General features: G+C 46.1%; 1 protein-coding gene across 1 annotated transcript in view; it reads right to left on the reverse strand.

Annotated features, from left to right (window-relative positions):
* Positions 1 to 3,447: 3,447 nt before the first annotated feature.
* Positions 3,448 to 27,203, reverse strand: part of LOC127197744 (inositol 1,4,5-trisphosphate receptor type 2-like) — a 149,077-nt gene continuing 125,321 nt past the window's right edge. The window contains exons 21-22 of the mRNA XM_051155691.1: positions 4,419 to 4,580; positions 3,448 to 3,797 (exon numbers count right to left, since the gene is read on the reverse strand). Of these exons, the coding sequence (XP_051011648.1) occupies positions 3,711 to 3,797; positions 4,419 to 4,580 (249 nt within the window). The 3' untranslated portion in view covers positions 3,448 to 3,710. The remainder of the gene's footprint in view (positions 3,798 to 4,418; positions 4,581 to 27,203) is intronic.

Here is a 27,203-nt window from a genome sequence, read left to right on the forward strand (position 1 = left end):
TGAGCTGTCTTTTCTGTCTCTCAGTCTTGCTGTGTGAAATAGCGATGACGACATTGCCCTTTTCACACCAGTACAGGTACTCTTCAGAAACATAGCAAGAAATGAGTAAGGCGCACACAAGGTACAAACTCACTTTATTAATATTAACTTATAAGTTATCCAGTCCTGACAGTATGTTAAAATCACCTTTTTAAAAGACAATACAGACACTCTCTATTGCTAGAGGACAGTCCATTTGGTGAGGTGAGCATCGGCACAGACACCTCATAAGTTACTCAAGTCTGTGGGGACACTCCAGTTCTGAGGTGTGTGCCTGGAGTTGCTTCCAGAGGCCTGTTCTCACGTGCACTTAGTTCTGTTTGAGTTTAGCATTGTGTCGTCCAGTACGTGGGACTTTTACCAATTGTTATTTCAGGGGCAGCAGCAGGTGAGTGAGCAGAGGGCCTTGGGCAGCCTCAGGCAGTTTCTGAAATCTGGAATTGGCTGCCACACTGTGAAAACAGAGAGCTTAGCATGGCTTCCACAACCTTCCCACGCCTTGCTCAGGGCAGGAGCCTCAGAGCAGCACACAGCTTAGCTCTTCACCTGGATCCCTCAGGCATCTGGTCTGGATTTAAGATGCCTGCCCCCTTGGGGCTGACTGTGTCTCATCTCACCGTGGTCTAGAAGGGTCTCCAAGCCAGAGGACTACAATAAGTATTGCAATATAGCTTTGAAACAGCTGTCAGGTATATGTCATCTATTGGCTACTGTTCCACACAGCATGGCTGTCTGCATGTTCTGAGCTGTGAGGCCCACTGCTATGCAACAGTTACCTCCTCTGATCCACTGGGTCCCCTGAGAGGAGCCCTTCCTACCCCTTTCCTGTCAGATGGCATCCTGGGAAGTGAAGTCCTGTCTTAGTCTTCCCTGCCAACTCCTAAGCCTCCTCTCACACTCAGTCCCAGGGACGGAGTCACACCACACTACAGTTTATAATTAAACAACTACAACGTTTAGAAGGCAGCCACAAGTCTGAGCTGTGAGCTGGGAATATGGGGATCGGTTGAATATCAGCTCTGTTCAAATAAATTAGCTTCCGGATGGTATCAGCAGTCTACCTGAAAGTGTGATCTTTATCCACAGGGGAAAGAAAATGGCAGGTTCAGGAGAACAAGCCCTTTGTGAGACCTTTCTAAAGGGTAGAAACACCATCTTTGCGTGCACACACACACACACACACACACACACACACACACACACACACACACACACAAACACACGGGTCAGTATTATATCTCTAACCAGTGCAAGGCTCTAATCTCAAGCAATTATTAATTTAGAAAATATCTTTGATTAAAGTCTTGAGCCGCCGAGTGGAACACACAGAGGAACAAACCCTTCTGCACATTAAAAATAGGATTCAGTGGGAGCTGTGGCTTGCAACCAATATGGATTTTAATAACCTAAGTTTAAGAAAACTCTCCTTAGCATATAAGTCAGAGGTGACTGCATTTTTAACACAGCTATATACACATGAGGGCACCAACTATACCCAACTCCGGTCAAACAACCCAGCTGCATTAGCACACACACCTAACAAATACAAACTCTGAACCAGACATCAAATTTCCTCATTTTTAACATCTCTAGATTCAGTATCCTAGAAGGTGCCTTTTGTTTTGTTTGATGTTTTTGTTTTTTTTTTTAAATTTTGTTTTATAATCTTCAATCTTGCAGAGGGGAAAGGAATAAAGAAAAATGCAGCTGAGAAAAATTTTAATTTTGACATAGTGAGAGTCTCATTAGGTGAAAGTGTTTGGGTATTTCCCACAGGAGAAACCGCAGTATTGAACAGAGAGGTGCTGGCACAACTGCCGGAAGGGTAGGTCACGCCAGCCGGAAGCAGCTCCTGCCTCTTCTTGCTGCCCAGCACACTGTACTGTTATCAGGTACTGTCACAGCATTGATGGCCTTGGGTTTTAAAAATGGATGCCTTAGTCTAATTTTGGTAACACCATTAAAAACATTTTTTTTTTTTTTTTTTTTTTTTTTTTTTTTTTGGTGTGTGATTATAGTTTAAGGTTTTAGCAAAGAATTAAGGATAACTGCCGACGGATCTCTGACAAGGGTCAAAGGTCAGTGCGGCACTGCCTTAGAACACTTCAAGTCAAGGACATCAGCATCCTCCCCCTTCAGGCTAAGAGAAGCACTGTCCTGATGAAGAGCGAGTCTTAATTTTGTGTGGTCCTAGTGCATGTGAGTCAAGTACCAGTAGCTTTAGTTAGAAAGTGCAGCTCGCTGGTCCCATGGCTGTACCTACGGAGTAGAAGGTAGGCCAGTCAGGTTTCCTGCTGAGTCTACACAGACCCCGGATTTGAACTTTGCATTTTAGAAGTCAACAGCTAAAACTATATTGAATCACCCTGAAGCTTTACAAATCGTTGTAACAAACTCCACGTGGCCCCTCGGTGCCTGAGAGTTTAAAGAATCTGCAGGGCAGAGGGTCTGTCTCCAAAGCCTGGCTAGAATGTAGTGTGCTGGCCCGTGGCTCCTCTCCACAAAACAGTGCTCACACTTTCAACTTGTCTCTCGTGCCTCAAATAGTCTCCAAAAATCATCTATGCATCCAGGTTGTTTTCTCCCTTGATAAATTCTGGTTGCGTTGATTCAACGTGAAAACACTTTTGGGGAAGGAGTTACAGTCTGCCTACGTTTTGGAAAGCCATTACTCTTAATGGTCTTAAATACGCCATTGAAATGTCGCATGTTCCTGTATAGTCGATACATTTCTTAGGTTTCCCTGCTGCAGCTGCAGAGATAGCAAACACCTAGGGCCCTCGAGCACCACAAATATAAATCAACTTGCTTTGACCCATGCTTTTGAAAGGCTGGGACACAAGAGTAAGTTTCTCAATGTTGCTGTCACCTCTGCGTCTTTGCCTGTGTTAATACCTGTATATTTTAATAGCAGATGCACTCAAAACATCACTTCCTGGGTCCTCCGGCCAAGCTTCTCTTCTTCAGGTCTTCCTTGATCACAAGCATATTCTTAGCCAGTTGGATGAGAACTTCCTTTTGCACAGACCCCGCAGAGTCCTGGAGAATGTGACCCTGATCCAGTTACATTTTCAGTATGTGGGGTGTGAACTCCGAAGCACCAAGTGTGTAGCGCTCCGAGCCGGTCAGGTTTCACGTCATAAAGAAACTGTCCGGTAATATGTAAGGTTTGGAAGCTTCATGACATTTCTTTTTCAATTCTCCTTTTTAATCTTTTAATTTTTTTCTTAGTCAGACTTAGACACCAAAGTGTGGCTTCCTGTCTCACTGGCCCAGAGTGCTACAACTCGAAGAGATAAATTCCAACCAGCCATGACGGAGGCAGGCTGCAGTCAGTGTGTGGGAGACAAGTCCAAGGCCTAAGGATTGAGCAGGGAGGTCTGCTGCTCCCCCTCCCTCTCCCTCCCAGCCCCTCCCCGGGTCAGGCTGGTTACTTCCTGCTGCACGGAGAGTCTTGTGCCCTATGCTGTTGTTTTGTTTTGTTTTAGCTCGAGTCTTCTCAGGCATGAAAACACAGTTATGGATTGTTCTGGGAGCTAAACGGCTCAGCGTCTTGGCACTTAGTTGTTTTTTAGCTTTCCAACAATAGCCACTGTTCCCTCCCTCCCTCTCTCTCCATCCGATGAGGCAGGCATCTGATGAAAGGCTGGTCACGGCGTGCCCCCATGGTGTCAGTGCGGTGGCATGTGATGGTTCACATGGGGTGTGTTTGATCCGAGGAAGCCGAGCCTCTGCTTGTTCTTTCTTTGTTCTGTCATCTGGAGAGGGAGGGAGAGAGAGAGAGAGAGAGAGAGTGTGTGTGTGTGTGTGCGTGCTTGTGTTCAGCTGGTGTTCTTAATCCCTCCCCAGTGCCCAGGGCCACGGATGCCTTATCTTCCCCAGGAACACACTGTCTGGTTCCACGCAGAATATATATCACCACAAAGGAATTTGTTTTAAAAAGTAAATTACCATAGAGGTAGGAAGGAAGATCAAGTCTTCTCTCCATGGCTAGGAAACAGATCTGTTGTGTTTTTATTACCCTTGCTGTAATCATTTCACAGCGGCCAACGGGCCTGGCCATACTGTTTTATGAGTGCTAAAAGGGTTGGCTGGGACAGTACAGTGGCAGCTATCAGTGAATACCTGCCTTTGCGATGAGTTTGGAAATCCAAAGCCCGGCAAGAAATTAGATCTATTACCAAGAGCAAAGAGGCCCCTCCCTGTCTGTCCACAGAGGAGAGGTGGGGGGGTCCCCGCTTGCTGAGATGCCATCACACAGCTCACAGAGGTAGGTGGCTCGAGTCCGCCCCCCCTCCCATCCTGCCTCTGCCCCCCCCCCGTGCTCCCCACCATCCCGCCCCCCCACCTGTTCCCCACCATCCTGCCCCTGCCCCCACCTGCTCCTTCAGCTCGGCCAGCTGCCCCGAGAGCTGCTTCACCAGGCTCATGGTGGACTCCAGCTTCTCCTGCAAGTTCCGGATCTCGTTTTGCTCGGTGTCGCCTTCGTTGCTGACGAGTGACATGGCTCGCATCCGAGGAAACCAGTCCAAATTCCTCTCCTGCGAGAAAACAAATGTGCAGTGTGAGTGTGGGGAAGAAACCAGGGGCCACTACAAAGGATGTTTTCCAGTATTTACTACTACTGAAATTAAAGTCAGCATCTCTCCTGGGCATGTGGTGTAGTTCTGTACTCCTTCCCTCTGGCAGGAGGAGGACCTCTTGGAGTTCAAGGCCAGTATGGGCTGTATGGTGGCTTTCAGGCCAGCCCGGGCCACATAGCAGGAGTGTCTCAAGTTCTCTGAGTATATACACCAAAAGGTCCCTCTCTGGCCAGCGGCAGGGAGAGGCAGGATTGGAGTCAAGGAGTTAAGACTCTGGGCCTCATGGTTTGGGAAAGACCTTGTCAGCAATGACGTCATCTAGGCTCACAGGTGGTGCTAGATGAAGCATCTCGGAGCCACCGTGCAGCCTGTGGGCATCCTCTGGTTCTGATAGAGGATGGGGCAGGGTCTGGGAGCCTGTGCAGCCTGTGGGCATCTTCTGGTTCTGATGGAGGATGGGGCATGGATCTGGTGGTACCAGGAGTGGACTGAGTGTGACAGAGAGAGAGAGGGCGGGGGAAGAGGAGGAGGGGAGAGAGCGGAGGGGGGAGGGGAGAGAGAGAGAGTAGGAGGTTGGTAGAAAAAGGTTTCGGTTCCAGCCACTCACGCCTGCCCACATCGTCTGCTAAGGTTCTTTATCAGCCCTGTGGCCTCTGGCCCCGTGTGGGTGAGAGGTGAGTGGGAGGGCACTGCCTGTGGTTATTCTGTCTGTTCCCTTTGGAAGCACTGTATTTCAGTATGGTGACTTCCCCCGATGGCAATAGCTGGTGCCACTTCCTCTATTTTCTAGGCAGACTGGGTGTGTCCTGTGTGTGTGTATTTCCCCTCTGTCCTGGTAGACTCCTATATGTCTTGAGAACTCTGCCTAATGGCAAATACTAGAGAGTCACTGTGTGTAACTTAGCATGGAGTTTTCAATCAATCTTCATGTGTTCTGCAAGGTAAACTGTCACATGTCCCCCGTCTCTGGAGGGTTAATTCCCTGTGTCGGAGCCAGGACCTCAAGCCTTTGCACCGCAGGCATGGTAGGTGTGGCCCCACCTGCCTGCCTGCTTCTGTGGTCTTCCATCTGTCACCCCTGCAGGTAAATCCTGTGAAATGGCTGAGAAAACCTCTTCCCCGGGAGCCTCCAACCACAGGGCCATCTGAGCCCTCTCTTGCCCCAAAGTGGGGAAGTGTCTTTGTGCTGCCATTTCCATGTTGACCATACTGGCACTTGCATGAGGTGTGTGTGTGTGTGTGTGTGTGACATCACAGGGCAAATTACCACAGTCAGGTCTTTCCTTTCATCGTGTGAGTCTCCTGGTGACCAAACTCAGATCCTCAGCTTTGGCTGCAAGCATTCTGACATGCTGTCCCTGACAGATGGCGTTTGGACTGAAATCTTCCGAAGCTGGAGTGATGTTTGTGCATTTCTGTGAACGACTTTACTGCAGCAGACCTATATTTATTTGATGGTGAAGGCAATAACCTTAGGATCACCCTTTCTAACTTTCAGACTCTCGGGATGCGTCCTGCAGAGTCCCTGACGTCATCCTGAGGGTGACTGGCTAATCTGTGGGGTGGCTCAGCTGCCATCGGGCAGCCAGAGTCAGCAACGTCTGCGATGACTGTACAAGAGGGACCCTCGCTGTCCTCTCCCAGGCATTGGAGGGCAGTGGAGCACGGAGTGGGCTGCTAGGACACCACCCCTGCTGAGAGGTTAAAGGAATGATCACTTCATGTCAGAGTCCTAGAAATCGCTGGCTCTGCTTCTGGGATGGGGGTGTGGGCAACAGTGGCCTCCACTAAGAAACTGTCTGGGCCAAGAAAGTCATATCCTGGGAAAGGAGAGGAGGTGGGAAGAGTTTGGGGGAATAAAAATACATGATATTTCAGGGAAATGGGTGGAATTGAGACCATTAAGAGAAATAACCTAGAGTCAAAGATGACTATGTTGTGTGCTCTATCATAGGAAGAATCTACACACATATACACATATTTGTACATACAGTATGCATACATAAACGCAGAAAGGGACCACAAGAGGATAAATGGAGAGATTATTAAGGCAGGGTGGGAACAGAAGAGGGTAGAGGGACACGTATGCCTTGGAAGAACGGGAGTTCCCGAGGGGCAGGTAACACAGAGTCAGATGATCCCAAAGTGAGGGAAGATGAAGATACCATTTCAGGGATCAGAGGCAGAATGTCCTCAGCAGACTAGTCCTTGGCCAAAGAGAACATAAGATGGAGTGTGTGAAGCCACCCTTACAGAAAGGCTCCTGCAGGCAGGCACCCAGCTGGCTCAGTCACGTCCAAGGCTGCCTGCTTTTGAGGGAACAATGGCAGCTCTTTCTCTGTGGCTGCCGCAGGGGCCATGGGACTCTCGCTGTCCACTTTGCGGGTGCCTTTGTTGACTCAGTCCTTTCATAATTCCCGCTTGTGATTCCTGTGCCCGCGCTTGGCACTGGGGAACAACGGTGAGCAACACCCAGCCCGGGCCTCGCGCCCCTCTAATCCACAGCCAGTCACAGATGACAAAGGCAAGGAAACGCCATGGTGAGGAGGTGCCAGGGAGGAAAGATGGTCTGTCCCCATCCTCTGGGTTCCAGTCTCTCTCTTCACAAACTCTGTGGGTTTTTCTGGCTAGTCTATTTGTTATGTTTCTCCCTCCACCTGTGTGCCAGCTGACCGTAATCTATAATGAAGACATATGGGTCATTGTCCAACGCTAAGAATTAAGAAAGGCTGGGATTCCTTGCCTCCCATCCCTAGGCAGGGAGTCTAGAGTTTTTGTTTGTTTTTAGTTTTTTTGAGTCAGGGTTTCTCTGTGTAGCCTTGGCTGTCCTAGACTCGCTTTGTAGACCAGGCTGGCCTGGTCTGCCTCCCAAGTGCTGGGATTAAAGGCGTGCACCACCACGCCAGGCAGAGTCTAGAGCTTTTTATCCCCAATTTCCACCCATTTCTGCTGTACCCACTTGGGCTTTGATCTAGGCAGGCGCTAGATTTCTACCACCACCTGTGCCCATACCCATGACCTCGAGATTCACCTTCTCCCAGGAGGGGCACCACAACCACCATGCAACTGCATTAGGCTCCAGGATGAAATGCCCTGGGCCTGCCTTCCCTCACCCCCTTCCTCCAGGAATTCGAGACTAGCATAGCCCACTGCACTGGTACCTATTGCCTCAAGAAAAATTCTGACCCCTGACCTCTGGGTTTAGCTTGTGGTGAGGTAAGTCTACTTCTGATAACCCATTTGAACCTCAACACTGAATTACCCAAAGACTGAGCCCTTAGCTCATACAGCAGCTGGCCAAATCCTCTGACAAACTGGGATAATCAAACACAGTGCTTCAACCACAAACACTACCGACAACCTTACTCCAAATGTCTCAAACCCATTGTAAACACAGATAAAGCATCAAAAATTAGTACTTCCACTGTAATGTCCCCTAAGAAGAGTGACTTAGATGATATATAAGATAATCAAATCAAAATAATGAAAATTATCAAAGAATTCAAAGAGGAGATGAATGAATGCCAGATTGAAGACTGTAAAAACACAGTTTGATAAAATAACAAAAACCAATTCAAGACATGAAAACAGAATTTAATAAAGAGGAAAAGCTAAAATTAAATGAAGCTGGAAGTGCAAAATTTATTGAACATTTCAGAGCAAAGTCTTGGCAATAGATTGGATCATGTGGAAGAGAGAATATCAGCTCTTAAAGACAACATAGAGGAATTAGATCAGTCAAAGGAAATGTCAAATCCCCCACAGCTCTAAGAGCAGAACATGCAGGAAGCCATCCTATATAAAGAAAGTTTCAACCTGTAGAATAATAAGTATAGTAGGAAAAGAGACCCAGGTCAAAGGAAGAGAAAATATTTGCAACAAGGTTATAGAATAAAAATCTCCTAATTCAAGAAGGTCCAACAGGCTTATAGAACACCAAATAGACAGGACCAGAAAAGAAATTCCCTACATCATATAGTCAAAACACTACATGTCCAAAACAAAGAAATGATATTGAAAATGACAAGAGAAAATCTGAGTCTCATGTAAAGGCAGGATCTTTAGAATAAGAGTAAAATTTCCAGTGGAGACTAAAGAGAGCTAGAAGGGACTTTTATAATGTGCTCTACAAGTTATGAAAGACCACAGATGCCAGCACAGACTACTATACCTAAAACACTGAATCAAAAGAGGTCAATAGGACACCATAAATTCAACAAAATGACAGAAATTAATACATACTTCAACAATAGTTCTTAATATTAAATGATAATAGAATTAATTTGTTATAAACTCCCCAATAAATAAAAACAGACTAACTGATTGGATCTGTCTCCAACGGCATGCTTCAGGGCCAGTGAAAGACACCACCTTAGGGACAGAAGATCCAAGTAAATAGAAGGAAGATCAAAGCAGGTACAGCTATTGCAGTATTTAACAAAATAGATTTTAAATTAAAACTAGTCAGAAATACATAGGGGTGTATTATCATCAAAGGAAAGCCCAACAGAGGATATTACAATCCTAAACATAGATGCATTAAACACAAGGACACCCAACTTCATAAAAGAAACACTATTAAAACCACAGATCAACCCCAAAACAATAATGCTGGCTGATTTCAATACTCCACTTTCACAAACATATGGGTATGTGGAAAAAGAAAGAACCTCTATTGTTCAATGACATCATAAACAGACCTAATGACATCTATAGAATAACTAAAACTATAGATTTTCCTATAAAACAGACCACACATTAGGACACAACGCAAGTCTCAACAAACATAGGGAGATTTAGGTCACATCCTGAATTGTATCTGGTCATGATGAAATAAGCCAGATATCAATGGCAATAGAAATGACAAAGTACGCAAGCTCAGGGAAACCGAACAACGTACATATGTCTGAATCAGCATTTAGTAAATGAAGCAAGAAGGAAATTTAAAAATTCTTAGAGCTGAATGAAAATAAAAATGCAATGTAGCAAAATCTATATAGCACATAAGGAGAGCCGCCGTGTGAGGAACGTTTACAGCACCGTGTGCTTACAGCAAAGGTTGAGATCTCAGGCTAACAACTTGATGATGCATGCGAAGGCCTTGGAGAAAGAACAACAGTAACAAAAAGGAAACAGACTGGAAGAGATGCTCAAAAGTCAAAGCTGAAATTAATGGCATAGAATGAAAATAAATACAAAGAATAGATAAAAACAAGGAGTTATTTCAAGAGATATACATGATGGATAAACCCTTTAGCCAAAGTAACCAAACTAATTAGAAAGGATCCAAATTAATTAGGAAAAGGGAGGCACTACAACGGACACTGAAGAAATTGAGACTCATTCAAATATACTTTAAAAATCTATATTCCACCAAACTGGAGAAATGTAAAAGAAATGGATGAACTTCTAGATATATATGGTCTGCCAAAATTAAAGATGAACTACATTATTTAAGTAATTGAGAGAGAAACAGTAATTAAAAAGTCTCCCAACTAAAAAGCCCAAGCCAGATGAAGTCATTACAGAATTCTACTAGACCTTTAAAGAAAAGCTAACACCAATTCTCATCAAAGCGTCCTACAAAATGAAAATGGAAGGAACATTTATGAGTTTCTTTCATGAGACTAGTATTGTTTTGATACCAAAACCCAACAAAAAATTAAGACCAGACTCTTTGGTGAACACACACGTGAAAATCCTCAATAAAAATACTTCCAAAGCTAATTTGAGAACACATCAGAAAGACTGTCCACCATGATCACGTCAGCTTTATCCCAGGGATGCAGGAATGGCTCAATAAACTTAATGCACCACACAAACAGAAAACATGGTCATCTCTCTAACTGTAAAAAAGGTCTTTGACAAAAATCCAACAACTGTTAACAATAAAAGTCCTGGAGAGGCAAGGGAGACAGGGGGCAGTGTCAGCATAACAAAAGGAGCCTGCAGGAAGCCCTCAGCTAACATCTTCCTAAACAGAGGACACAAAGTATTTCCACAGGACCAGAAACACAAGACAGTGATGACCCCTCTGCCTGCCCCTGCTCAGCAGTGTCTGAAGTCTTAGCTAGAGCAGCCAGACAAGTGAAGACACAGTGGATATGAACCAGAAAGAAGATGAAGCATCTTTATTTGTAGATGATTCTACACGTAAAAGACCCTGAAGACGCCACCAGATGACGACTACACCTGAAACTAATTCAGCAAATTAACAAGCAACACTCAGCAGCCTTCACGCATACGAACAACAAACACACCGCAAGGGAAATGACACCATTCACAATAGCCTCAAGAATCATAAAATATCTTAGAATAAGCCTAACAAAGAAACGAAAGATTTGTACAACAACAACAACAAAAAAGAACCTTTAAAAGAATGAAAAAAAAAAAAAAACTGAACAAGAAACCATAAAGTGGAAACATCTCCCATGTTTATATATTGGTATGATTAATATTGTGAAAATGGCCGCCCCAAAAAAGCAATGCATAGATTTAATGCAATCTACATCAAAATTGCAATGAAAGTTTCGCAGCACTGAATCAAGACAGACTCATTGATAAGAGGAACAGGATTGAAGACTCACATATGAGTCCACACTCTGCATCCACCCAACTTGGGACAAAAAAGCCTACAAATACACATTAGGGGGAAGGCAGCATCTCCAACAAGCGTACCCACTGGATAGATACAGTAGAGGGGTCAAATTCAACCTATTTCTGTCACCCTGTATAAAACTCTACTCCGACACAAGACCAGAGACCCCAAGTCTGACAGAGGAGCAAGTACGGGACAGGCTTGAACTCGTTGGTATAAGAAAAGACCTATGAATGGCAACCCAATAGTAGAAGGCTTCGATTCCAGTAATTAATAGGTGAGACCTCCACGGCGAAGGTGCCATTACTCAAATGAAGAGACAGCCCACAGCCTGGGAAAACATCTTCACCAGCTACACCTCCAACACAGTGTTAACATCTAGATATGTAAGTCACTCAAAAATTAAACACCAAGAAAACCTAACTTTTAAAATGGGGCACAAAACTAAACAGAGTTCAGAAAAAAAAATTTAAACACAAACATCTGAGAAATTTTTAAAATGCTCAATATCCATGCAAGTTAAAACTACTTAGAGATTTCATGTAAGCCCGGTCAGAGTGGTTAAGGTCAATAACCAAATGATGACAGATGGTAGCATGAAACCTGGTCATGGGGACACTCATTCTCTGCTGGAGGAGGGCACAATGGTGCAGCCACTACGGAAATAAGTGTGGAGGTTCCTCAAAAAGCCGGTAGCAGAAGTATCATATGATCCAGATATCCTGGTCCAGGGCACAAGTGCAAAGGACTTTATATCTTACATGAGATATCTATGAAAAGTCTCAAAGAACTTTTAAAAATTTAAAATATAATAAATTAATTAAATTTAAAAATAAGGGTTTTTAAAGTAGTCTTTTCACAAAAATGACCTTAAACACAAATATTGCATATGCTTTTGAGTTTTGGTTTTGGTTTTCTGTTGAAAACAGTTTGTGACAAACCAGCCAGACTTCCCTCTCTCTGCTTTACTTTTCTGCAAGGAAGTTTGCTTTTCTCTACGGGGGTGTGGGTGTGAGTGGCGATGTTCTTACCCTAAGCCAGGCCTGACTTCCTACAGGGCTCGCCTGCACAGTGCCCTCCTCCTGCTAACCTGTGCTGTGCTTGCCGGCTAAAGCAGGGGTCTGATTTCACTCTGTGTGGCGGACCTCAAGGTCACCCACATGGCTCTTGGAGTCCCAGGCTGACCCTGGTTTAGTCAATATGAAATCATTTCCTCATTTCCCCAGAACTGAAGACATGTGGCCACAGGGCAGCCTAAAGTCGGGGAAGAAGATTAGCTTCCAGACTCCAAGGCTGCACAGTTGATCCTTCCCAATAACTTAGTGGGATAGAGAGCTTCTAGAGGTTTCTAAAATGAAAAGCTTATAGGTGAACTTGTCGTTCAGGACCCCAAAATCCTTGTGCTAGGGCTAATTTTTATAATAGTGTGTTTGTCTGGGAGACTGAAGGAGCAATCAACAGAGGGTGGAAAAAAAGATATTTCTGAGTTCTTTTAATAGTGGGTCACTGTGACCCACTGGTGTCGACAGCTGTTCAATCATACACTCAGTGCCACTTAGAGACCCCCTGTGTGGTGTTCACATTTGGTGTTTTCAAGTGATGTTTCATTCGTGGAGCAATTGAAGGGCACCGGTTGAAGAGATGGGACACCTGGGGTTTGGCTTTATCATAGCCAAAGTCATCTCCTGTGTGGGGCAGATGGGCGTCTTACTCTCATTTACCTGTGAGACTAGACTGTCTCCCTAGACATATCCGTACACTTCCCAGCCTGGCATTTTATGAGCTATGAATGCAAGGGAAAGCTTTGAGATTCAAATGGCTGCAAATAGCCTTGAGCCTGTCAAAGAGAAAACACAGAGAGCTAAGGCTAGAAGCAAGCTTGAATCACAGAGCCCAATTCCAGAGCGTGTGTGCACACACGTGTGTGTGCGTGTGTATCCAGCACTTGGACTAGAAAGCGTAGGACCCTGCAGGGTGACGGTAGATGTTCCCTCCATTGATCGGTATTTGCTCCACTCTGGACATGACCAGAGGGAGGGCTCAGGTGCTCCCAGCCCTCTTGATTCTGAATTGACCAAAACCTTGGCACCACATAAAGAGCACACCTTGCCATGTCAGAATGAGACTAAGAAGTAATTAATGACTGGTTTGGGTCGACCAAACACTGAGAATTTGTTTTTTAGAAACCTATTAGCATGCACACAACATCATCTGTGTGTGAGCTGAAGGAAATGAAGTTGTGACTTATAACACGGTACAGACCCCGCCTGCCTTCCAAGTGCCTGGCGTTTAGTCATGTTGTGGCCAATACCCACAATTCCACAGAACAGAGATTGCTATGATCTCTCACCACGGCCTGCAATACAGAGGCAAGCTTACTCACTTGCCCAAGGCCATAGAAGGGTGAGTGGCTGAGCCAGGCTTTGGTTGTCTGGGCATCTTTTATCATTCTGCCTTGCCTGAACTGCTCTCTGTGTCTGATGCAGGCACTGGCGCTTTGCAGCTACGGAAGCTGAGGTACAGGGATGGCAGGTTTAAGGCCTGGCCCAGCCACAGAGTGAGCTCAACCTGGGAAACTTGGTGGGACTCTCAAAATAGAAACAGAAAAAGGGCGGGGAGCTGGCTCAGCTTCCTGGTGCCTGCCAACAGGCACGAGGCCCTAGATTCAGTCCCCAGCTCCAAAAAGCCTGCCCAGCCTCGAAACTCATCCGGAAGAAAAAACCACACAGAGACCTTTGAAACTGGGATCCTGGGGCTACTTTTCTAGGGTGTGCTGCAGGGTCATTTACTGAAGATCAGGAGCACATGTCATGCCAGTCCTGCCTCACAGAGCCACATGTGGGGGAGGAGGGCAAAACACTGGAGGTTTGGTGCAGTTCTGCAGAGGCTCTCAAATATCACCAAGAGGAAACACACAGAATCACAGAATGCATGTTGCTCTGCAACTCTAACTAACCATCTGATGAACGTCGACTAACCACCTGATCAGCACTGACTAACCATCTGATGAGCATTGACTAACCATCTGATGAGTGTAGACTAACCATCTGATGAGCGTTGACTAACCATCTGATGAGTGTAGACTAACCATCTGATCAGCTTTGACTAACCATCTGTTGAGCATTGACTAACCATCTGATGAGTGTAGACTAACCATCTGATGAGCGTTGACTAACCATCTGATGAGCGTTGACTAACCATCTGATGAGTATAGACTAACCATCTGATGAGCGTTGACTAACCATCTGATGAGCACTGACTAACCATCTGATGAGTGTAGACTAACCATCTGATGAGCGTTGACTAACCATCTGATGAGTGTTGACTAACCATCTGATGAGCTTCAACTAACCATCTGATGAGCGTTGACTAACCATCTGATGAGCGTCGACTAACCATCTGATGAGCGTTGACTAACCATCTGATGAGCGTTGACTAACCATCTGATGAGCGTTGACTAACCATCTGATGAGTATAGACTAACCATCTGATGAGCGTTGACTAACCATCTGATGAGCACTGACTAACCATCTGATGAGTGTAGACTAACCATCTGATGAGCGTTGACTAACCATCTGATGAGCGTTGACTAACCATCTGATGAGCTTCAACTAACCATCTGATGAGCGTTGACTAACCATCTGATGAGCGTCGACTAACCATCTGATGAGCGTTGACTAACCATCTGATGAGCGTTGACTAACCATCTGATGAGCTTCAACTAACCATCTGATGAGCGTTTACTAACCATCTGATCAGCGTTGACTAACCATCTGATGAGCGTTGACTAACCATCTGATGAGCGTTGACTAACCATCTGATGAGCGTCGACTAACCATCTGATGAGTGTAGACTAACCATCTGATGAGCATTGACTAACCATCTGATGAGCGTTGACTAACCATCTGATGAGCGTTGACTAACCATCTGATGACCGTTGACTAACCATCCGATGAGCGTCAACTAACCATCTGATGAGCGTTGACTAACCATCTGATGAGTGTCGACTAACCATCTGACGTCTCCTTGCAGCTTTCACTCACTAAGGCTGTGCTCAGTGGGCTCCCAGGAGACCATTTTCTTAGTTGCTATCCTAAACTGGGCTCCATGTTTCTAACTATGTTTCCCATCATAAAATTCATTTGCAAAGCCTCATAGAACAGAGAGAAAAGTACCACAGTTGCAGGTAAAATGACAGACGGACAGATGGAGTCCCCAGACCACATAGTTTGAGCACAGTGAACCCCGCATCCTTAGATGACAACTGGCAGCTGTCCTGAGAAGTGAGGTGACTCCAAGTAGGACATGACGAGACACTTCAAAAGATAAAGCTACATTCTGGACTTCCCTGGGCACATGTGGGATGGAAAGAAGAAGGTGGTGTGTGCCTTTCCTGAAGCAGGAGGCTGTCCTTCTGGACAGTGACTTCAAGCTGAGCATAGCTTTAACACACTTAATCACAAGAGACAGGCTTTGGCAGGCAGGAGTCACAGCTATGCACGGCAGAGTCTCATACACGTGCCACACGGACAGCTTCCACTGCTCTGCAGCTCTAGTTTTGCTGCAATTTAACAAGTAAGCTTTCCATTTATAAGGCAAGACCAGTCAGCTTTCATATACTTGATACACTTGGTTTTTAAAGCATCTCATTGATTAATTGCTTTTATGGAAAATTACCACTTTAAAAATCTAGACACAGCTGAAGTATTTTCTTTCTGTAAAGCTTGCTTCGGACACACGATGGAGCTGGTCGGGTGCAATCTTTTTAGTTTTGTTTTTTGTTTTTCATGACAGCAGTCTGTGTGTGGCCCTTGCTGTCCTAGACTCGCTTTGTAGACCAGGCTGTCCTCAAACTCACAGAGATCCACCTGCTTCTGCCTCCCTGAGTGCTAGGATTAAAGAAAGACATGTGCCACCACGTTTAACCAGATGTGATCTTATAATGCCTTTTTGTTGTTGTTGGGTTTTTTCTTTTGTTGTTATTATTATTATTATTATTATTATTATTATTATTATTATTATTATTTGTGGTTGAACACAGGTGCTCATATCTGTAGGAGCACAGAGCCCATCTGAGAGGCTTAACATATTAACCAATTCTTTACCTGTTGCCAGTTGAAGTCTACCCTGTGGCCTCTCCAGTGCATTTGTGCCATCTTCAGGGCTGAGGGTGTCTACTTACACATTAGAGCTGCCACAGGGGCATGGCCACTTTCTAAACATATTTCTCCACCATTTTGGTTTAGTCTATCCATGTATTCCTCTATGCTCAGGTACCGGGGTACAATAAACAGCGTGATGGGTCTTTGTTTCTTCCTAAGACAGTAGCCGCAAATCTTTACAGTGTCCCACGTGACAGAGGGGAGTTGGCTCTCCGGAGCCCCAGGATTGCCTCCCACCCTTTCCCCATTTGTCCTAATGAGCCAAATCAAGGTGAGATCCTAGAATGATGAACACACATGGCCCCAGAATCAGGATTTCGGGGCCAACCCAACCAACCTCTGTGCTGATGACTGAGCTCAATCCTGTGGCCGCTGATTTAACCAGGTCTAGGTACAAAGCCCCTAGTGAAATAGGGCGCGGGTTGACTAAGAGCAAGATGTAAAGTGTCAGATGTTCTATGTGTCCTCAGACCGCACCCATGGGTGTTTCCATGCGGCTGCCCTCCCTACTAGTATCCTTTACGACACAAAGGTAGCAGTCAGAACAGTGGGTTCAAAGTTCTTTGAGTAGTTAGAGCGAACTGCCAAACTTGACCCCCAAATTATAGTCAGCCTTTCAGAATGTAGGTAGCCTGGGGACCCCCAAAGAACAGATGGGGTTGGATGACTTGCTGGGGATCCTCTCCTCTGACTTACAGGTGGCTGTACCCACAAATGGGGGTAGAAACTGGCCATCTGGCATTTAAGTAGTCACCAGTTCGCCAGCCCCGTCTGTGCCAGCTGTTACACTGGCATGGGAGGCAGAGTATTTGTGGGAGAGCCAGTTAGGAAATGGAAGGGCAGGTGGTTCAGGCCACTGAGTTAGCTGGGCACTTCCTTTGCCCTGTAGATAGGAATAAATGGTAATAAACGGCAATATTGCAGGGACCCACAGAGGATGAGACACACACAGCTGTAGCTGCTGCAGCTCAGCCATGATCACACAAGGCGGGCAGGCTGGTTTGTTTCCTTGGTTGGTTGGTTGGTTTTCTTGTTTTTCTTCCGGAATCCTGAGCAGGAATAAGATGCTGTTGGGTTGTGTGCTAAAGCCTCTTTCACCCTTATCCACTCTGCCTGACAAGTTAGGGCTGATTTGAAATCCATTAGCCTGCCAGAGCTTTGAGGATTAAACCAGTTACCCTTGTGTGCTTTGCCCATTTCCTTGTCAGGACTGACTTTTCTGTGTTACACACACAGATGGTATTGGTACTCCTCAAAAACTGAAGCACCAGCGAGTGCTCATGCATACGCACCACAAACACAGACAGACAGACAGACAGACTGTGTGTATCTATATCTCTCTCATTCTTTCTGGAGAGAACGGCAGGGGGCAGATGGCTGCCTGCTCAGTCCTTGCCTTTTCCACAGCCCAGCCACCACCTGCCCCACATCACATCACCACGACCCCAGACGAAGGACTCCAGTTAGAGAGAGAAGAAAGCTGGTGCTGACTGGAGAGACCCACCTGCAACTCCCACTTTCACACCTCAAGAACTGTTTGATCATTCTGACAGTGGGTAAATAACACCCAGCTTTCAGGGCTCCTACCAGGATTTAAGAACACGCTAGGAAGAGCTGGTGTGGGGGTGGGGGGTGGGGTGCAGTGGTAGTGGAAGGATGCTTATTCATACTCTGCTTTTGGTGGGAGGAGAAGAGGGCAGAGCTGGGGCAGGCAGCATAGGTATGTCATGTGGCACCATATGGTTATGGCAAAACACCCAGAGAGTGGGAGGTAGGCCCTGTCACCGCCTCATGGGATTATGATGTCCCCCAAATTAACACATTTTCAGAGGTGTGAATAAGGAGTCACCCTGGCATGCCCTTTGCAGTTTCCCCATGGCACTTGCAACTTGGGACTTTCAGAGGGTTCTCTGTCCACCCGGCCCCACCCTCTGCTTGCTAAGTTGGGATGAGGCCAGGTATTTCTTCTGTGTCGCCTAAATACTTTTTACCAGTTTTGAAAACATAAATTCCTCATTGTCACACTTTCAAAATCTGCTCCTGAGAAGGCTGCCACGGGGCACAGGGATGCTATTTTTGTCTCTTTGCAAAGGCTGTCAGCAGTTGAGCTGTCAAAGGAAAGAGGGCTGTCTGCACAGTCACTCGGTCTGGCCTCTTCACATACTGGGACCATTGCTTTGAATGAAATGTTGAGGCTTTGTTCTGGGGTTCCATACTGGAAATTCCGCTGCATTTCCTCCTTCATTGTTCATGCTTCCCAGGGGAGCCCCAGAGGGTCATTTGCAGTGCCCAAGTCCACAGGCTCCAGCTGGTGAATAGCACTAGAAGCTTGGCCCTCATGGCTCAGCCACAACTTTGTGATTAGAAATTAGATTCCAGGAGATGTCTGCATTTTGGCCTAATTTGTGGCTTCTGCATGCAGACCGTGCATGTGTGGCTACTTCAGAACTGACATGCAAAGGCTCATTAGTGGCCTCAAAAATAGGATTTTTTAGAATTTAAAACTTATCACCAGACTGTAAAATGGATCATGTCACCAGTGTTAGCAGCCAAGACCTCCTAGGCCCCGTGGAACTCAAATTTCTCTTCGGCTCCCCAGTAGCTGTCTCTTCAGTTGGTGAGCCTCACCGCAGACACCAGCACTGGCCTCGTTTCATTCTACGACTGAGATCTGCTGGAGCTGGTCATCTTTGCATCTTTTTAAAAAGACATTGTTAATTATCAATTTAAAATTTAATATTTTGCAGGCTCTTCCAGCGGACCCAGGTTCAATTCCCAGGCACTCATTCAGTGGCCAGTAAAGAGCTGTTAATCCAGTTCCAGGGGATCCAACACCCTCTCCTGGCCTTGTGGGCACCAGGCATATATACATGTGATGTATACATGCAGGCAAAAATCCATACACATAAAGTGAAAATTTTAATTTTTCAGTTTTTCTTCCTTTTTTCTTTTTTAAAAATTAATATGGTTGCTTACGCCACACAGTGCCCTGAACAATGTCTGGTTAACTGCGCTGGGTGTCGGGTACATGGGTGTGCCTGCTGGAACTGCCGCAACATGGGTGCCCAGCAACGTTCAACAGACAGGCTACGGCGCGGTCCCTGATCAGAGCTATGGGCTTTCATCGCACGTGGCACGGTGTCTCCTCTTCTCCATTCTTCAGGCTGATCTTAGTTTACCCTGTCCCACTGCCTCATAATTCCTTTTAAATTTGCTTAAGGAGCTGGTGACATTCACGGCACACCCAGCGTGAGATCATACAAATGGCCCACAACTACTAACCAGGGATGATGACGGCTTAATTATTATAACCTAAGGTAGAGGTGCATTTAGGGTAGCATGAAATAAATTAAAATATAGAGCATTCATCTTAGAAGTCTCTTCCTTTTCCATTCCCTTTTCTTTCTTCCTCTCTTTTCCCCTTTCTTCCCTTTCTTCCCTTCCCCAAATGCTCTGGGGCTGGAGCCCAGGGCGTCACACACCAAGCCTTAGTCCCACTACCGAGCCATGTCATCACGGGAGCCCCTGAGTACCAAGTTCAGCAGGCACACTGGAAGGAAGGTTTGCTTTGCCAAACAAACTACATTTTATGTGCACCATTTTAGTATATACACTTTAGTGTATAAAGTGAAACAAAGTATTTTGATGCACGCCACCAGATTAAACAGTAAAATTAGAAAAGATCTTACCTACACAGACTTCTATTTCCTGCAAAGTGGGGGCTTATGGGGTGCACATAGTTGATGTCACCATGTGGTGGAAACCTTGTACCCACCAACCCCACTTGAAACACAACCTCCTGTTTACCCTCCCGTTCACGGCAGTCAAGCCAAGTATACAGGATGCTAGTGTGTTGTGCTGGCTGCACAGAGGCAGGGGGACTTATTTGCTGCTGCTCCAGGGCAGGTGTCAGCATAACGTGGGCCACGTGGTTGGTAACGAGTGACAGAATGGACTAGATTTCACAAGGCCAAGGCAGGTGCAGCTGTTTCCAGTGATCTCAGAGCTAGTGCGTGGTAGAGCCGGGGTGAGGGGTGTGGGGGGGAGTGGGGGTGTGGAGGTAGGGGGAGTGGGGAAGGGGGTGGGAGGGTGTGAGGGGGTGAGGGAGTTTGGGGGTGGGGGATTGAGGGGCTCGAGGGTGGGGGATTGGGGGGGAGGCAGGGGGGATGCATAGCATCCTGGCCTCCTCCACATGCCTGCAGGGGCCTGTGCTGTATGACAAGGTCACAGCAACTCATCTCCATCTGCTCCACTAAACACGCAAGCCACACAGCCCGACAGCTCCCAGGCCCCCAATCCCTGCTCATTAAGCAACTTTCTGGCTGTATCCTGGCTCCTCTGGGGGTGAAATACAACGGCTGGCTGTGTACTGGCTGGAAAAGATCACTTGCTTTGCTGAGTCAAGGACACTCTGGCGTATCTACACACTGCCTTCCAAGCCTGGCGAGGGGACCCCTATCCATTTCATTCTGTGTGCCTGATAGCGTCTAGGATCAAAGCTGGCAAAGGCTGGCACAATATCTGCGCCTTGTCACCTGAGAGAGCCTGTGGCATGGTGCTGTTCCAGAGAGACCATCTGCCGCTTTGCATGGCGGCCTCCCTGGGTGGTGCTTGGGTATCACTGCGGTTTATTTTTAGCAAGGCAGTGCTCTGACTACAGGTATCTCGTGTCATTCGGGAACGGCCGGGAGGAACATGAACTGTGAGCTGAAGCTGAGAGCACCCCGACTTTGTGTGAACACAAGTACAGGCCACAGCTTTATTTCAGGGCTCTCTGGCAAGGTTCATGTGGGTTCGCTCAGCCAGCCAAACCATCCTCACGTCAACTGGCGGAGCCCAGAACACCAATAGCACTACAGAGGATGGATGCCACTGGAACCTTGATGACTCTTCAAAGCTAGGCAGCTAGTGCTATTTTTGCTTCTGTAGGAGAACAGTGAGCATCTCTAATCCACGCAGAGACTTAAGAACTAGCTCCTGAAGCTTCAGTAAGATAAATATTTTATTTTCTGAGACCAAACATATATTTTTTCTTTTTTGTTTTATGTGTATGGTATGTACACATGCATATGTGTAACCTCATGTGTGTGTGTGTGTGTGTGTGTATGCGTGTGTGTGCCTATGTGTGTGTGTATGTGGAGTGTACTAGCACCCATGAGCAGGTGTACCCAAGCGTGAGTTAGGAATCTACCTCTATGGCTCTTTCACCTTACTTTGTGAGCCTTCTGGGAAACCCATGTCTCCATCATTTAAGGCTGAAATTTTAAGTGAGCCACCTGGGGATCTGAACTCAGGTCATGGTGTTTGGGTGGTAGATGTTTTAACTACTGAGGCATCTCCCCATCTCGGAAACTTGAATTTTTTCCTATGGCATACTGCATTCTTGTGACATTGAGAGACACTGTATTAAGTAAGCAACTCAAGCTAACATGCCAAACTCTTAGGCTTCTTTGCCACCACGCAAGTAAATTTATAATGCTTTATGTCTTAAAATTTTGTTTGAGCATATGTCCCTGTTGTGTGCTGGAGCATCTTCTGGGTACAATCCAAGGAGTGGAACAGCTGGGTCTTGAGGAAGCCCTATTCCCAGTTTTCTGAGATAGTGCCAGACAGATTTCCAAAGTGGCTGCACTAGCCTGCATTGCCACCAGCAACGAAGGAGTGTTCCTCTTTCTCCACATCCTGGCCAGCCATGTGGTGCCGCTTGAATTTTTTATCTTAGCCATTCTGATGGGTGCAAGATGGAATCTCAGAGTTGTTTTGATTTGCATTTCTCTGATGACTAAAGATGTTGAGCATTTATTTAAGTGTTTCTCAGTCATTCAATATTCCTCTGTTGAGAATTCTCTTTAATTCTGAGACCCATTTCTCAATTTTGGTGGGGTTTAATTTCTTGAGTTCTTTATATATTTTGGATATTAGACCTTTGTCAGATGTAGGGTTGGTGAAGATCTTTTCTCAGTCTGTAGGCTGTTGCTTTGTTCTGTTGACAGTGCCTCCTGCCTTACAGAAGCTTCTCAGCCTCATGAGGTCCCATTTATTAATTGTTGACCTTAGAGCCTGGGCCGTTGGTGTTCTGTTCAGGAAGTTGTCTTCTGTGCCAATGTGTTCCAGGCCCTTTCCCATTTTTCCTTCTAACCAATTTAGTGTCTCTGGTTTTATGTTGAAGTCTTTAATCCACTTGGACTTGAGTTTTGTGTGTGGTGATAAATATGAGTCCAATTGCATTTTTCTATATGTTCACAGCAGCCTTATTGATAATAGCCAGAACATGGAAACAGCCTAAGTGTCCCTCAGTAGAAGAATGGATAAAGAAACTGTGGTACATTTACACTATGGAATACTACTCAGCTATTAAAAACAAGGAATTTCCAAAATCTGTGGACAAATGGATTGAACTAGAAATGATCATAATGAGTTAACCCAGAAGCAGAGAGACTCAAATGGTATAAACTCACTTATAACTAGACACTAGCCCAAGGGGCATGTCCTATGAAAGTCTTCACTTACCAGGAAAGTGGGACAGAGGGGAGGACATCCTATTGGGACTCTAGGTGAGAGAAATATAGGAGATGGGGAAATAGAAGGATCCAGAGGGTCCTAGAAACCTACAAGAAGAACACTATGATGGGCAGATCTGGGCCCATGGGTTCTGCTCGAACTATGGCACCAACCAAGGACAATACATGCAGTGAGCATCAAACTCCTACCCAGATCTAGCCAAGGAACAGGACATTCTCCACAGTTAAGTGGAGAGTAGGAACTGACTTTCACACAAACTCTGGTGCCCCATATTTGGCCATGTCCCCTTGATGAGGAGGCCCAATGGCACCCAGAGGAAGGATAGCAGGCTACCAAGAAGAGACTTGATACCCTAGCATCATATTCAAGGGGAGGAGGTCCCCCTCAGTCACAGTCATAGGGAAGGGGAATGGGATGAAAGTGGGAGGGAGGGAGGAATGGGAGGAAGCACGGGATGGGATAGCAATTAAGATGTAATACGAATGATTTTATTTTTCAATAAAAGAAATTTTTTTGAAAAAAAAAATAAATTTTTGTGTTTTATTAGTAAGTTTCTATTACTGTGCCAAAACACCATAACCAAGGCCACTTATAAAAGGCATTTAATTGGCCTATGGCTTCAGGAGTTGAGAATCCATGATGCCATGAAGGCACAGTGGCAGGAACAGCTAAGAGCTCACATCTTAGTTGGAAAACAGGAGGTGGAGATTGTCTCGGAATAAATCTAATCTTTTCGAAACATCAAGCCCCACCCCCAGTGACACACCTCCTCAAATAAGGCCACACCTCCTAATCCTTCCCAAACAGTTCCACCTATTGTGGACCAAGTACTCAAACATCTGAACCTATAGGGACCACCACACATGTGCTTAGTCTAGAAATTAAGATGTAATTAGAAATTAAGATATAATAAAATGAAAAATTACCGTGTGTGTGTGTGTGTGTGTGTGTGTGTGTGCGCGCGCGCGCACACATGCTCATATGTGTGTGGGTACACAAGTGTGGGTGTGGGTTCACGTGGGTGTGTACAGACAAGAGATCAACCTCAGGTGCCATCTGCCTTGTTTTGGGGTTTTGTTTTGAGACAGGGTCTGTCGTTGGCCTAGAACTCATTGGGCGAGCAAGGCTGGCTGGCCAGCAAGCCACAGGGAACAGCTATTTTCTCCTCCCAGTGCTGGGATTACACATGTGCCCCACCAGGCCTGGCTGTTAAAATACAGGTTCTGGGAGTCACACTCAGGTCCTCTTGCCTGCAAAGCAAGCCTTTTACTGGATGAGCCATCACCCTGGCTGCCCTACAATTTGTTACAGAAACTAAACTGGATAAATCTGTCCACTACTTAAAGGCACAGGCACTACCAGCAAAGGTTCACACAGGATGCTGCCACCAGCTCTTCCACCTGAGTGAGACAACGCAAGATGAGGTGGCTGTGGCCACCATATTTATGGTAATCTTGCTCATTGTCATATTTACCATGGAAACTATAAGTGATTTTTAAGCCATATCATAAAAACTAAGTATAGGACATCTTCTAAAAAAAAATCACCAGAAGAGAAACTGATTTTACATAGTTCCCACCCAAGCACTCTCTTCTTGCTGACTGCATGTTGCCGGTGGTTTTGTAGCAACAGTCTACTTTCCTACCATTTTGTAAAGCAGTGTGGCCCACTCCCCCGTTCCCTTTGAAGTCTTAAAGGGCCCTGAAACAGAAATAAGTGAAGTATGTTGTGAATTTTAACCACCACATCATGCTCACGTGTCTGTCTTTAACGGTTCTGCCACTGGTTCGGTTGCCTTCACTCACGTTAGTTTGGTATGTTCCTATGTACTGTTACCTATCTTTCAGAGCATGGTCCTTTCGGCTCGTGCTTCATGGTTTTGAGAGCAGAGGATATCTTTAGTGAGATTACCCAGATGCAGCCTTCTGTATACCTTCATGTCAGAATAAAGCATTGCTTTTCTTATTGCTGGATTAACATGGATACAAGCTGTCACACGCTTCTCCACTGCTGTCCTAGGACTTAAGATTAGAAGGCTAAAGAGAAAATGTGCTTTTGCTGTGAGACTCTGGACACCAAACCCCGGCCTTTGCCCCGCGTTAGGCTGGTGCTCTACACTCATCTATATCTCTAGCCCAAGAAAGCCAGTTTTGGGGAGACTACTGTTCCACGCACTCACAGACCTTCACGTGTGTGTCCACCCCAGGATGAAGTGGCCCATTTGGCCTGCTAGGGGATGCTGTCTTCTGAGAAGCTACAAACATCATCAACCTACTGAGGCCTCAGAAAAGGTGCCTGTGCGGATGCTCCAATGGCTACAGAAGACAAAGCCTCTTTGGCTCTTCAACTGACTCTGGAAGGAAACTTTTCCAGCTCTATAAGCCAGCAAGCGGAAGAAAACACCAGGTGGACACTGGGTCCTACACAAAGTCACCTGATGCCATTTGCAAAAGGCTCTATTGTCAATGCCATACCTGAACTCTTGGCAGATTTCCTTCGAATCTACATTGACCAAAAAGCCATGTGAACTTTGGGCTTTGTGGATAATTCAAAACCTCAACTTCACACAAATTCTCAACCTATAATGCAGTTCCTGGTGCACAGAATCCTACAGCGTGATGGCTGTGCATTCTATTACAGAGATGGATTTGCTGGACTGACGTTCTTGGATACGGACTATTATCTCTAGAGGCCCTCTAGGTAACTGTGTGGACTTCTGTCAAAGGCTTGTTGGAAGCAGGGTTTCACTACGTGAAAACGAGTCAGTGATACTTAGAACAGACCAAGCAGCTCTCACCTCGCTATGTACATTTCAGCTATCTTCTCCACAAACTTGTGCAGGAGGCACTGCGTAAAACCGGTGCCTGGCACTTGGCGGTTTTCTAGCCTGATTGATTGCTTTCTCCTCAGTTCACCTTCGTTCTCCGAACTCCGTATTTTCTTTATTAAAGATGATTTGATCTCAGCTTTTATTACATCTCACCCACCACGCTACTGAGAATGAGACACACAGATGGAAAGGGTTTGATTTCATGAAGCAGGTTTGTTTGAAACATGAAATCGGAGAAAAGAAAAAGCCCATGAAATGTAGATAGGCAGATAAAAGGGACAAAGAAGTTATATGAAGAGAGGAAAAACTGGCAACGGAGACAAAGTGAGGCGCAACCATGGCAAACTAAGAACAAGCAGTAACAGACTTATTCTAGGAGAGCCTGCTGTGTGTTCTGGGTTCCAGTTTGGGTCTGGAATGGTCCTCAAAGGCCTCTGCGCTGGTGGCCTAGTGTCCAGCAGATGCTGCTCCTGTGAGGTGGCAAGGCAGGGCCTGGTTGAAGGACGTAGGCCCCGGGGAAAGGGACCCTGCCCTTTCTCTTTCCCCTCCCAAACACCATGGTGTGAGTTGCTTCGCTTAGCGCATACTCCCCCGTGTTATCCACCCTCACTGTGATAGGAACCAAGCTACCAAGGGCTCAGAGTTCTGGAACAGAAGCCAAACCTTTAATCAGTTTGCTTCAGAGATTGTCCCCAACCCCCCCACAGTAACCGAAAGCTGATCAACACACTACAATTTGAGCAGAACACCAGACAGAGCAACATTGTCAGCCATGTCCCTGTCACTGTTTACAGGCCCTGCACAGCGCCATCTTCACACCGTCTGCACTGATGGTATAGACCACACTTCTCTTCCTTCTCGGGTAAGTATTCCTCCAGAGGACAAAGAGGAGAGGGGCGCAGTGTGCATTGCTGACCTGACCCTGCCTCTGGCTTCTATCCATTTCTCCTGCCTTTTCTCCATGTAGCCCATGGCTGGTGAGCTAACCATGATCAGAGCAGGCACGTCGCCTGGAGTGAGCGGATCTGACACTGGAGCAGCAGTGAACTCGGTGAGCAGGACCTAGAGATAAGGACGAGCTCTCGGCTTCTCCTCAGTGCCGGCTCACTGTGTTCTATGTCTGCCGAGACTTGCAGTTTTGACCATAAGATATAGCTCAAAGGTAGGGGTAGGGGTGTGTGTGTGTGTGTGTGTGTGTGTGTGTGTGTGTGTGTGTGTGTGTGTGTGTACATACACATGCACAGGTGCACACATATGCATTATTATGTGCAGAAACCAGAGGTTAACCCTGGGTTTTTCCTCAGGAGCCATCCACCTTGTCTTTTGAGTCAAGGTCTCTTACTGGCATGCAGCTCAGTGATAAAGCATGCCTGGCTGAACAGTTCTGGGGTGCTCCTGCCTCTAGCTCTCCAGTTCTGACATCACTATGAACACCACCACATCTGGGTGCCTCTAACTCTCCGGTTCTG

The sequence above is a fragment of the Acomys russatus genome, chromosome 13 (assembly GCF_903995435.1).
Source record: "Acomys russatus chromosome 13, mAcoRus1.1, whole genome shotgun sequence".
Lineage (NCBI taxonomy): Eukaryota > Metazoa > Chordata > Mammalia > Rodentia > Muridae > Acomys > Acomys russatus.